The sequence below is a fragment of the Lagenorhynchus albirostris genome, chromosome 12 (genome assembly GCF_949774975.1).
Source record: "Lagenorhynchus albirostris chromosome 12, mLagAlb1.1, whole genome shotgun sequence".
Classification (NCBI taxonomy): domain Eukaryota; kingdom Metazoa; phylum Chordata; class Mammalia; order Artiodactyla; family Delphinidae; genus Lagenorhynchus; species Lagenorhynchus albirostris.
This window is the reverse complement of record NC_083106.1, coordinates 36,975,954-36,990,482: the sequence shown is the minus strand read 5'-3', so window position 1 is coordinate 36,990,482 and position 14,529 is coordinate 36,975,954. Positions and strand designations below refer to the sequence as shown.

Here is a 14,529-nt window from a genome sequence, read left to right as displayed (position 1 = left end):
TCAAATTTCAGGTCTATGGGAAGTTTGGGACATCAAAATAATGGAGTTAAAAAAAACAGTATTAGATATACAAAAATTTTGAATTCACATGGTAATGTTTTTTTTTTTTTTTAAATGCATTCTAATATCATCTTGACCGTGATCTTCAAATTCCTACATAACCAGAACCAGAGGCAATTTCATTTTCTTTAGTGTTGCTGGGCTAGTCCAAGAAACTTCAACACAGGAAGAACCATTCTTTTTTGTTGGTTTTTTGTGTGTGTGTGTGTGTGTTTTTGCGTTACGCAGGCCTCTCACTGCCGTGGCCTCTCTCGCTGCAGAGCACAGGCTCCGGACGTGCAGGCTCCGAACACGCAGGCTCAGCGGCCATGGCTCACCAGCCTAGCTGCTCCGTGGCATGTGGGATCCTCCCGGACCCGGGCACGAACCCACGTCCCCTGCATCGGCAGGCGAACTCCCAACCACTGTGCCACCAGGGAAGCCCTAGAAGAACTATTATTAGAATTTTAAAACATGATTTCAAAAACCAGGAATATCAATAAATATCACTTTAAAATTGTTTGCTAACTGGAAAAAATGAATACTGTTTTTTTGATGTCACTTCTAGACACAAGGTGTGATGAATGTGACAGTAAACACAAGTTGCCTTTTTAATAGATTGAAGATTTTTTTCTCTCACGTATCACTTTCAGATCTATGTATTACACATCTACATCTTAAAACACTGCTATACAAACAAATATACATGAATAAATTACTATCTGATTGGGGTTTTAAGATTTTTTTTTTTGATGTGGACCATTTTTAAAGTCCTTATTGAATTTGTTACAGTATTGATTCTGTTTTATGTTTTGGTTTTTTGGCCCTGAGACATGTAGGGTCTTAGCTCCCCACCCAGGGATCGAACCTGCACCCCCTGCATTGGAAGGGGAAGTCGTAACCACTGGACCGCCAGGGAAGTCCCTACTATCTGATTCTTAATCTGTGCAGATTTCAGCTTTTAAAAGTGCAGATTGGTATTTTCTCACTAGTTCTTATGTTTTATTAGCCTTTCAAATCTCTTATTTGCATAAGTCAATTAGGATGTTCCTATATAACTTGATTTATTATTATTTAGTACCAAAAGTTCTTTCAATGGAATCTTTCTAGCCTTAGGGCTGTGGGGCCATAAATATCTTTGTCTGAAATATGTTGCATGAGTTAAAAGGAAAGAAATTAGTTCTATACAGTTGTCTTCATGCTGAATATCTTTTTTTTTTTTCAATCTAAGGGAATTATTTTCCACTTTTTGCTTCAAGAAGAATAGAATGCCTTTGGGGATTCAGTTTTTATTTGGAGTTGCATAAAATTTAATAGCCATGTTTATATGTTCATTAAAATAATGTCTGTTGGATATTCCAACATTTATAGTCTGTCTTAGAAATAGTCCATTTAAGCAAAATATTTTCAGTTATGATTTAATATGTCAAACTAAACTAAAAACTTTTAAGCAAAATTGAAATTTATAGTAATTGATCAAAATAGAACAATAGGAAAAGCACAAAATTAAATAGTAGAGAATTAGTTGAGTAACTCACTGCATTTTTGCATTGTAACATATGTTACAGAATATTCAATGAGACATTTTAATCAAGTGCAAAAAAATCAGGTAACAGAATATAGAGTAAGATTCCTATTTAAACATATATGTCTGAAACATATTCATAGAAAAAAAGTGTATATGGGAACATATACAATAAAATGACACCAGTGATTATATCTAAGTATGGTATTTTCTCAATTTCCTTTCTATGATGTTCAAAATTTTAAAGATTTTCTACAATAAGAAATTTCTGTAATTGAGAGAAAATATAATCTTATTATAAAATGGTTGTCATTAAAATGTGTGCATAAACATAGAATCACAAGGAAACTTGAACATATAATAGCAGCATTGGTAAAATAGGAAGGTAGAAACCTGCCTTTCTAAATGATCTGCAGTGTGATCTATGATTAGAATTGGATTTTTATCAGATTCTGACTAAGTATCAAACTAATAATTTTAATAGTAGTGTATTTTATTTAGCTATTTCTTTTAAGTGAAAGTTTATATAGCATGAAGTAGATGTAACAGGATTTATGAATTAGGAGACAGGATTTACATCATAAAGCAGACTGTCACTGGTCATAAGATGATCAAGAATTAGAAAATAAGCTGCTTTATTTGGGCCACTTTTGTTCTTTTTTATTATAACAATGGATGAGAAAGTGATGAGAATGCCTAAGCAGATTAAATGATGCTGCTGTTGAAAATGAGAAAATAAAGCTAAAATATAATTAACTTGGAGCAAAAGGTGACTATAGTCCAATCATTTTGACCAGGGATATTTGTTTTATGGATATACATGTATATCTATTAAAATATTCTCACTGTCAGTATTAAAACACTTGATTGTTAATAATTCTAAAATATTGCTTAAAGGAGTTGTTTTTAAGACAGATTTGTTAATACAATGCTTCTTAGGAATGCTTCTATCATAGTTCATTAGAACTATTACATTATTACTTTCATACTAGCAGCAAAATATCAGTGATATTGGTAAACTGATATGAGTGTTGCTTTCTATTAAAAAATAATGATACCTGAAAACATTCCTATGGATTACACCAATTGCATGTCAATGGTAAACATAAATCATTGTAGGGGAGTAAGCAACTCAGTTATATCTTGTAATGTTTCTCTACAGCATCTGTTATACTCACTTGCATCCAGCTGGTGCTTAATAAATATGAACTGATTCACTGCCTCAACTTTTTCTAATTAAGCACTTATGAAATGTGGCTGGTACTTGAATTGTACTAGGCTCTTTCGTCTTCTAAACATCGGCCCCCAACCTTTTTGACACCAGGGACTGGTTTCGTGGAAGACAATTTTTCCATGGACCGGGGTTCGGGGGGGTAGGAGAGATGCTTCAGGTGGTAATGCGAGCAATGGGGAGCGGCAGATGAAGTTTCACTCACTTGCCCACCGCTCACCTCCTGCTGGGTGGCCCTGGTCTGTGGCCCAGGGGTTGGGGACCCCTGTTCTAATAATTATGATATTATTGAATAATAGTTCTCTAAACTGTGGTAGTTTTAAAGAGAAAGTCACTAATATAATTTAAACCATTTATATATATTTGCATATGTGTTTATTAAAGGTGTCACACCACTAAAGGTGATAATTCTCTTTTGTAAATCTTTAACGAAGTAGAGTGCATTGTAGACTAACTGATTTGTAATTAAATATGCAATAAAATGCAAATAAATGCAAAGATATAGAAGGAACGTTTATTATGTTCCCTCTGGACGTATTCTTTTGGATTACTCTAGGAGAAATGGGATAAAAAAGAACAAAATCATTACTAAAAATAACATGAAAGAGCAACTCATAAGGCATGATATAGAAAATGCTTTATAATTATATAGTATGGTCAACCATAAATAATAAATTGTTTTAATGAAACCAAATGAAAAAAGGTTTGCTTTATAAAATGTCATCCATCTATCAATATTGGCATTCATGTATCAAAGAAGAAACTTGGGCTTCCCTGGTGGCGCAGTGGTTTAGAGTCCGCCTGCCAATGCAGGGGACACGGGTTCGTGCCTCGGTCCGGGAGGATCCCACATGCCGCGGAGCGGCTGGGCCCGTGAGCCATGGCCGCTGAGCCTGCGCGTCTGGAGCCTGTGCTCCGCAATGGGAGAGGCCACAACAGTGAGAGGCCCGCATACCGCAAAAAAAAAAAAAGAAACTTATTCTAGGGAAGAACATGTTTCATTAAGGGATAAAGTCTAGATTGCAAGTTCAACTAGGTGGAAAAATATTTTGCAAAAGTTAATGTAAAAAGTATATTTTTTTAGTATTCTAAGGAGATTAAAATGTGGGGATTACTGCCGTATTACTGAAACAAGGAGAGGGGATGATATAACATAATCATCGTAATAAAAGGTGATTTTACATTTGAGGCAACTAAAGAGTAGTGAGACTTGCATGTAGCCACAGAGCTCCTAAGTGATGCAAACTTTAGGTCCCAAGTTCTTAATCTCTATATGCAATTTATTTGCATGTGACCCATTAGCTTACCTGTCTTTCCCTAAAATTATTAATTTTGGGGACTAAAGCATAATTTTTTCAGCTTCATGTTTTTAACCAAACTAAGTATAATTTACATTTACACATACACATAAATGCATAACTTAGTATGAGTGATATCTAAATTTATCTGGATGAAAATTCCAAATTCTTATTATATATTCAACATATAATGAAATAGTGATTATGCCATGTGTACCCCATAGATGCAGATAATATTTTCAGCATTTTATCATCTGAAAATATAATTTCAGTTGCAAAATAGAAAAGCTATAGCTTTTCTATTAACATTCTTTAATGCCTCGTCAGGAAACTTAACTACCAATGACAAACTTTCAGGAATATATAATATATGTTATACAGTGTGTTTCATCCACTCTTACCAAATATTTTACTTATCCTGCTACTTTGTTTTTTAGTAAATAGTGGTTACTTAGCTCTCCATTATAAATAAGGTAGGGAAAGTGTGTCACCAGGAACAAAGAACATGATCAACACTTCAGTCGATCATGCTTTCATTCTTTCTTACACTCGTATAAACCAAGTCACAGGAACTTCAAGCATTTTTTTTTCTCACCTGCTTATTCTTAAAGTGGGACCCAGCACTTCATTATATTTCTAAAACTAATATCCAAATCTGTAAAACAACCCAATAAGTCTAGATTTTAATATTTAAAAAATTTGTGAACAAGTTTCTACTTTATAATACAGACCAAATTTAGACATCTCATTAGATCTCTGCTCTAAAACTTAAGTTCCATGCCCCAGCCTGCTTAGCTTCCTGACCCTATTTCCAGTACGCAGCCTTCACTTCTCAAACCCCTTCTTTTGTGTTAGATCATATAGTTTTGCTCTTATTTTGTTCTCACTGAGCAGTGCACATATTCAACAGTTAGATGAATGCATCCCCCGGAAAACAGCTGAGTCAGTGTTTATTATATAAACTTATCATTTAGGGCTGTCAGTCCTCACACTACATGAATGATCATAGAATTCTCATAAGAACCAGATCTGGGATGGGTGGAAGGAGTTCTGCTTCTGAAAATAGTTAAGGTTTTTTTCTGTATTGTTCCTCATTCATTGATTGACTTACAAAATATTTACTGAGTACCTGTTTTGTACAGAGTACTAAGTTAGCAACTTAGAGATATAAGCATTAATTGAAAGAGTCTTTTCTCTCAAGGAGCTTATCATTGTGCACTGGGGAAAATATGCAAATAATTAGATATAAGACATTTGGAATGAAATTCGAGCAAGCAAGATCTTATTGGAGCACAAGGCAGGGATACACCGTTTCTAATTGGATATCACTCAAGAGATGATGTTTATATTGACTTCTGAAGAAAAATAAAAAATTGATAGATGGTAAGAGGAGTACTTAGGGAAAGTAAAATTATTAAAATGAAAATTATTAAAAGATAAAATTATTTAAATGGCACAGAGGTGAGAAATAGCTTTCCATGTACATGGAGCAACAAGTAATCCAATGTGTCCATAATCCATAATGACTTGAAAGATGAACTGAAACGTGTGTCTGAAAAGATAACATGGTACAAGATCATGGAGGTCCTTGAACTATAAAATAAAGATTTTGGAACTCACCATGTAAAGAATGGGAGCCATTGGTATTCATTTAGCAGAGAAATGACATTGTAGCCTCTTGTTCCATTTCTTTTAAGTTCACACCTGCTGCTTTCTTTGTTTACTTCAACCTTCCACCATGGCCTTTCCAATCCCCCACACTGCTGTTTGGTAAAATCCATAAATTAGTTTGGTTCACCTCTTATGGAAGGTGTTTCACCTCTTCTGTTAGATGTTGCAGGACTACCTTTTCTCATCATAGTTTGCACACGTTTCCCATCTTCTTTCCTTGAGCTCAGACTATATACACCCTTTTATGATTTTTGTGTAAGAATCTTCTCTTTTCTAATCTACCTCTTTCACTTGACTTGAATTCAGGGAGAATTTATCATTGGTCTTTGTATCCTCAGTGTCTTTCTAGCATGTTTCCTTCTAAGGACTTAATAAATTTTGGTTAACTGAATGCTCAGAACTGTGTCTTGGTAAGAAAATTTTGTCATTGATGAAGAAAGCACATTGCATAGACAACAGAATAAAATTAGAGATAATAACTAGATGGTCACTAAAGTGGGAGGTCATGAGAGGATAAAATAAGAAGGTGAAAGGATAAATGGAAAGAAGATGCCAAAGAGAGAAGCTGATTAGATGGGACAGAGGTATGAAAACTGATTTGAAGATGACCCTCGATAACTTGGGGAAAGGCTACATGTTATCAAACATTGGGTTGATCTTGTTAAAGGAAGATAAGAGCTCTCTTTTAAATGGGTTGTAGTTGATATATCTACTGGGGCATCATTTTTTTCAGATATCTGGAAACCACAACCATTCCCTCTTAAAACAGAAATGTGGACTGATATTTCTTTTGTCTAAAAACCGAAAAAATTATCCCTAAGCAAGTTTGAGCTGTAATACTATAAGAGTCTATTAGAGTGAGGAAAAAAATCCAACTAGAGATAAATGTACATCTCATCCTGTTTCTTAGAAAGAAAAAATATCTAGTATTTTCCACTAATCTTAAGATTCGGTGTTCAAAAGTTCAAGTTCTGTTTAAATCTTACTCAGTTGATTCAAAGTTAATTATGTTATTTCTCTCTTGCTTTTCTACAGTATGCTGTCTGGCTAGTCCTCTGGGTTACGTGGAATGTGTTTGTTATCTGCTTCTATTTGGAGGCTGGGGACCTCTCAAAGGTAATTTGCCATCTGATTTGCCTGAGTCATCAGTTGTGTGTTAACAAGCCTCTTCCTAAGTAAGGCAGAGTCTCACCCTGCTCTTGTCACTTAGATGCACCTCGAATGAAGGTAAATTGAAAGATGTCCTCATCTATCTCTCTGCATTTCTACCATCAAAGAAACATTTCAGTGTGTCACAAAAATGTCATTTTATTATTTTAAGCAAAACTAAATGAAATATTGATTATTACGGTGACCATACTGTGTACTTTTAAAACATTGACTTGTAAGAGATTTCTGAAGCAGAGTAGGAAGTTTTTCAGAGATAAAATCTTGAAGATTTTTGAAATCACTTAGTTGGCTTATTACTCTGCTAAAGACTTTCCTGATTGGACCCAAATAGCAATATAATAATTCAAATAATTAATGGGTTTTAGTTGAATAAAACTGTTACCAGAGGGATATAATTTATTACATAAATGAATAAAATAGACATTTTATTCTAAAATAATCTAGGAAGGACTTAAAATACTTACATTTTCATTTAGGTTTCTTTATTTTGTGCCGTCCTGTATGAGTTTCTGTATGTATGTGTGTTTGCGTATGTCTTGCTATTATATTTCTAACATAAATGCCTTACTATTGAAATAATGCAGTTTGTAGATCTCTAAAACCAACATCCTTCTTCTTTTGGAATGCAATTAACAGCAACTAAGTCAAATGAGATAATCCATTCAAAGTAGTAGTAAATCTTGCTTGAGACACTTGAGAGAGTTGTAAACTTGTACTTCTTCATATTAACTTTAAAAGATAGAGATTGTAAAATGTTCTTTTACCTCTCTATCCCTTAGATCAGAAATACCCTGCAAAGATGTTGACATTTTTAAAACCCAGAGATGATAACCTGCTTTCAAAGGCTAAAAGAGCTAAAAAGTCTCCAGGAACTACCTTTGCAGGGCTATATATCTTGGTGGGCGGGGGATGGGGTGATGGTACTACACATTTATAATCTAGCATACAGGAGTTTCCCAAAGCACTCTGAGCATTTTAAAGTATGTTTATTTATTATTTAACTATGATATTGAGTATAAATAATCTTTTTTTCATTTTAACCATTTAATTTAATTTATTTATTTTTTCATTTTAACCATTTTTTTTTAACATCTTTATTGGAGTATAATTGCTTTACAATGGTGTGTTAGTTTCTGCTTCACAACAAAATGAATCACTTATATATATACATATGTTCCCATATCTCTTCCCTCTTGCATCTCCCTCCCTCCCACCCTCCTATCCCACCCCTCCAGGCGGTCACAAAGCACCGAGCTGATATCCCTGTGCTATGCGGCTGCTTTCCACTAGCTATCTACCTTACGTTTGGTAGTGTATATATGTCCATGCCTCTCTCTCGCTTTGTCACAGCTTACACTTCCCCCTCCCCATATCCTCAAGTCCATTCTCTAGTAGGTCTGTGTCTTTATTCCTGTCTTACCCCTAGGTTCTTCATGACTTTTCTTCTTAAATTCCATATATATATGTTAGCATACGGTATTTGTCTCTCTCTTTCTGACTTACTTCACTCTGTATGACAGACTCTAGGTCTATCCACCTCATTACAAATAGCTCAATTTCGTTTCTTTTTATGGCTGAGTAATATTCCATTGTATATATGTGCCACATCTTCTTTATCTATTCATCCGATGATGGACACTTAGGTTGTTTCCATCTCTGGGCTATTGTAAATAGAGCTGCAATGAACATTTTGGTACATGACTCTTTTTGAATTATGGTTTTCTCAGGGTATATGCCCAGTAGTGGGATTGCTGGGTCATATGGTAGTTCTATTTGTAGTTTTTTGAGGAACCTCCATCATGTTCTCCACAGTGGCTGTATCAATTTACATTCCCACCAACAGTGCAAGAGGGTTCCCTTTTCTCCACACCCTCTCCAGCATTTATTGTTTCTAGATTTTTTGATTATGGCCGTTCTGACTGGTGTGAGATGATATCTCATTGTAGTTTTGATTTGCATTTCTCTAATGATTAGTGATGTTGAGCATTCTTTCATGTGTTTGTTGGCAATCTGTATATCTTCTTTGGAGAAATGTCTATTTAGGTCTTCTGCCCATTTTTGGATTGGGTTATTTGTTTTTTTGTTATTAAGCTGCATGAGCTGCTTATAAATTTTGGAGATTAATCCTTTGTCAGTTGCTTCATTTGCAAATATTTTCTCCCATTCTGAGGGTTGTCTTTTCGTCTTGTTTATGGTTTCCTTTGCTGTGCAAAAGCTTTTAAGTTTCATTAGGTCCCATTTGTTTATTTTTGTTTTTATTTCCATTTCTCTAGGAGGTGGGTAAAAAGGATCTCGCTGTGATTTATGTCATAGAGTGTCCTGCCTATGTTTTCCTCTAAGAGTTGGATAGTTTCTCACCTTACATTTAGGTCTTTAATCCATTTTGAGCTTATTTTTGTGTATGGTGTTAGGGAGTGATCGAATCTCATAGTTTTACATGTACCTGTCCAGTTTTCCCAGCACCACTTATTGAAGAGACTGTCCTTTCTCCACTGTACATTCCTGCCTCCTTTATCAAAGATAAGGTGACCATATGTGCATGGGTTTAATCTCTGGGCTTTCTCTCCTGTTCCATTGATCTATCTTTCTGTTTTTGTGCCAGTACCATACAGTCTTGATTACTGTAGCTTTGTAGTATAGTCTGAAGTCCGGGAGCCTGATTCCTCCAGCTCCGTTTTTCTTTCTCAAGATTGCTTTGGCTATTCGGGGTCTTTTGTGTTTCCATACAAATTGTGAAATTTTTTGTTCTAGTTCTGTGAAAAATGCCTTTGGTAGTTTGATAGGGATTGCATTGAATCTGTAGATTGCTTTGGGTAGTAGAGTCATTTCACAATGTTGATTCTTCCAATCCAAGAATATGGTATATCTCTCCATCTATTTGTATCATCTTTAATTTCTTTCATCAGTGTCTTATAATTTTCTGCATACAGGTCTTTTGTCTCCTTAGGTAGGTTTATTCCTAGCTATTTTATTCTTTTTGTTGTAATGGTAAATGTGAGTGTTTTCTTGATTTCACTTCCAGATTTTTCATCATTGGTGTATAGGAATGCCAGAGATTTCTGTGCATTAATTTTGTATCCTGCTACTTTACCAAATTCATTGATTAGCTCTAGTAGTTTTCTGGTAGCATCTTTAGGATTCTCTATGTATAGTATCATGTCATCTGCAAACAGTGACAGCTTTACTCCTTCTTTTCCGATTTGGATTCCTTTTATTTCCTTTTCTTCTCTGATTGCTGTGGCTAAAACTTCCAAAACTATGTTGAATAAGAGCGATGAGAGTGAGCAACCTTGTCCTATTCCTGATCTTAGTGGTAGTGCTTTCAGTTTTTCACCATTCAGGACGGTTTGCTGTGGGTTTGTCATATATGGCCTTTATTATGTTGAGAAAGTTCCCTCTATGCCTACTTTCTGCAGGGTTTTTATCATAAATGGGTGTTGAATTTTGTCGAAAGCTTTCTCTGCATCTATTGAGATGATCGTATGGAGTATAAATAATGTTGACTTTTTTTTTTCAATTTCAAATAATGAAAGATAAAGTAAGAGGGTGACATTATCATATGAAATAGACCCAAGGCTTCTGGAACCTGTAGTTTTATGAGCAGATTTTGGACAAGTCCTCATTGTGGCCCTCGGCAGTGTCTGCCCTGGTGGATGGCATTTCTGTATTCTTGCCGGTCATCATACTCCACACTCTCAGCAGCAGGCAGTCCTTTCCTGAACATGCCGTGACCAATGAAAAGGAATTGTTCAGGTGGCTCTAGGAAAGACACATCATTTTCTGCTTAAAGCTCACATTCCCAGGACTTGAATTCCTTACCCAATTTATATATCTCTGCTGTATAATCCACTTTGTTCAAAGAGATTCCTCACTAAAATGACTTTTAATGATATTTTTAAATAATAAATAAATTATTATATATATATTTATTTATTATAATAAATAAATAAATAAATAATTTTAAATAATCACCTTAATAATTGGAGGACAGGTATTCAGTCATATTGGCTGAGTAAGTTGATCGAGCAGATCAGAGTTTGTTTAATATTAAAAAAAGAGGGAGAAATCTGAGCCAAGCTGGCTGCACAAATGTGTAATTTTTCTCACTGCTCCATGTGATGACTGCAGACACAAAATAAAGCTTGTGATCCCATGACCTTGGACATGGGCATTGAAACCATAACGAGGACACATCCTAAAACATTAGAGTTCAAGAGAGTTGCAACCCAAATGACTAAGAATTCTTCTAATGCACACAGGCAGGTAATGACTATCCCATGGCAGTGAAGCAGTTAATAATATTTCCTTTTCTTTTCATCTTACAAACAAAGGCTAGACTCTGCAGAGCACATGAAAATTTAATAATTTCCTTTTAACAAATAATCTAAAGGAAAACCATAAGGGGCAAAGTTATATTGTTATCTGTACTGGGATTTTCCTCCCTTTCCTGCTCAAAGGGTTTGAGAAAGGTATATTTATGCCATTTAATTCTTTAGCTTCTGCAACTGCCTCACATTCTTCAAGTATCAGAGTGCCAGAAATAAGCAATGGTGATTGAAAAATGTACAGATATATGAAAGCTCAAAAATGGGACTCTTGAAACTGCTGATAATACTTAGGTTACAGAATATAAACCACTTTTTTCCCTCACCTCACCCAAAAAAATAAACTAATTTGACCATAAGAATGGGTCAGTTTGTTTGAGGCTGAGGGACAAATATGGGAAACAGAATCAGGGAGGAAATTCTGTGGTCTTTATATACGTGAGAGAAGTAGGTTTGTTTCCATAAAACATTTTGTAAAGAATTGATTTCTTCATAATGAATATTGGCAAGAAATGATAAAAAGCAGTAAAATATTAAGGCAAACTTGAGTTACCCGTTAGAGTTTAGAATTTTTTGTTGTCCTTTTCCAGTGTCTTTTCTGCTTTTTCTGCTAAACTATCTGCCTGTACTTATGAGAGAAATAGATATTAGCATCATTAATGAAGCCAGTGTGTACCTTTGGGAATGAAACAGCTTAATTACAATAATATGGTACACAGGGCTGACCTGGTTGATATTCAGTTTTCTTTGTACCCATAATTGTATAGATAATATATTTTTTCATCAAAAATCCTGTGTAAATCCAGCATTATTATTACAATATTTATTAATATATTTTAATGATTATCCCCATGAAATTTAAGGAAAAATAAAACTAATCAACCAGAGAAATTTCTTTAAAATTTTATCTCAATGATATTAATAAAATATCGGGAATGTCATATAAATTAGCACATAATATGGTAGGAACAAATAAACATATACATTGCATAATAACTATTTCCACACTATTTATATTAATGCTTTAGATATTAGTGTTTTAACTAAATATCCTGAAACATCCTGCAGATTCTTACTTTCTGAGGTGATATTTTAATAGATGTTCTGTTAATGAAACAGAGATAACATTAGTTTGTAACCCAGAGTGTTTGCTGACTTTGTAGGCAGCTGCCTTTGAGCATTAAATGTGACCTTGACTATTGGATTAATAGTTTTGAGAATTCCTGATGTAAATAGTCTTACTGTGTTGTTGGATTATTCTGGTCAATTGTGATTTTCTTGCTCACATATCAAATAGAAATGCAAACTAATCCCAGGTATTAACTGAATTGAGTTATTTTGAAAAGAGAAGAGATCTGTTTGTTCTGTAATTAACTTCAAAGTGCACTGTTAGAAGGAAAACACATATAATATGGTAATTCACCTATTAGATTCATCACCTGGGAAAATAAAATTTATGAAATAGTTTTTGAATAGTTACACACAGGAAAAAAATTAGCGCTCTTCTGCTCTCTGCAAATAACTGTATTCTGTTGGGTGTGTTATAATTGTAATCTACTCTTAGCTGAAATTATATCCTAACACTTTTCTTTATATGACTATTTTGAGATCTCAATTTCTACTTTCATAATTTATGGGCACCATTAGTGAATGATGCACCACCTATATTTAGAAACAAAATAATTAACTTACAGATCATAAAAGAGTAACCAAGCGATTATTTTACACTTAAAACAACCCAATTTGTTTATATACTAGGGATGCAGGTATATAACCCTTGGGCTTCATTATATTATCAGAAACTTATATTGTTAAACATACCCTAGAGCAATTAATTATACCTAATGAATGCTTTTAATAGTAATGTCTAGAAAGCTGTCACATTTTAATAATTTTGATAGTTGCTTCTGAGATCTAGATATACATTTTCATTTAAGAATGTGGTATGTAGAGCTTCCCCAGTGGCACAGTGGTTGAGAGTCCGCCTGCCGATGCAGGGGACACGGGTTCATGCCCCGGTCTGGGAAGATCCCACATGCAGCGGAGTGGCTGGGCCTGTGGGCCATGGCCACTGAGCATCCGGAGCCTGTGCTCCACAACGGGAGAGGCCACAACAGAGAGAGGCCCACGTACCACAAAAAAAAAAGAACGTGGTATGTAAAAAAGCTATGTAAGAATGTGGCTTATTTATGAAGATGAAATAGGCAGTCTACCTGAAAAAGAATTCAGAGTAATGATAGTAAAGATGATGCAAAACCTTGGAAACAGAATGGAGAAAATACAAGAAACGTTTAACAAGGACTTAGGAGAACTAAAGAACAAACAAACAATGATGAACAACATAATAAATGAAATTGAAAATTCTCTAGAAGGAATCAATAGCAGAATAACTGAGGCAGAAGAACCGATAAGTGACCTGGAAGATAAAATAGTGGAAATAAATACTACAGAGCAGAATAAAGAAAAAAGAATGAAAAGAATTGAGGACAGTCTCAGAGACCTCTGGGACAACATTAAATCCACCAATGTTCAAATTATAAGGGTCCCAGAAGAAGAAGAGAAAAAGAAAGGGACTAAGAAAATATTTGAAGAGATTATAGTCAAAAACTTCCCTAATATGGAAAAGGAAATAGTCAGATCCAGGAAGCACAGAGTCCCATACAGGATAAATCCAAGGAGAAACACACCAAGACACATATTAATCAAACTACCAAAAATTAAATACAGAGAAAAAATATTAAAAGCAGCAAGGGAAAAGCAACAAATAACATACAATGGAATCTCCATAAGATTAACAGGTGATCTTTCAGCAGAAACTCTGCAAGCCAGAAGGGAGTGGCAAGACATATTTAAAGTGATGAAAGGGAGAACCTACAACCAAGATTAGTCTACCCAGCAAGGATCTCATTCAGATTCAATGGAGAAATTAAGACCTTTACAGACAAGCGAAAGTGAAAAGAATTCAGCACCACCAAACCAGCTTTACAACAAATGCTAAAGGAACTTCTCTAGGCAGGAAATATAACAGAAGGAAAAGACCTACAATAACAAACCAAAAACAATTAAGAAAATGGTAATAGGAACATACATATCAATAATTACCTTAAATGTAAATGGGTTAAATGCTCCCACCAAAAGACATAGACTGGCTGAATGGATACAAAAACAAAACCCATATATATGCTGTCTATGACCCACTTCAGACCTAGGGACACATACAGACTGAAAGTGAGGGGATGGAAAAAGATATTCCATGCAAATGGAAATCAA

At 34.7% G+C, this 14,529-nt stretch overlaps 1 protein-coding gene across 1 annotated transcript in view; it reads left to right on the top strand.

Moving 5' to 3' along the window:
• NKAIN2 (sodium/potassium transporting ATPase interacting 2) overlaps positions 1 to 14,529 on the top strand; it is a 981,640-nt gene that overhangs the window by 524,376 nt on the left and 442,735 nt on the right. Inside the window, exon 5 of the mRNA XM_060167694.1 lies at positions 6,800 to 6,880. Coding sequence (XP_060023677.1) covers positions 6,800 to 6,880 — 81 coding nt within the window. The remainder of the gene's footprint in view (positions 1 to 6,799; positions 6,881 to 14,529) is intronic.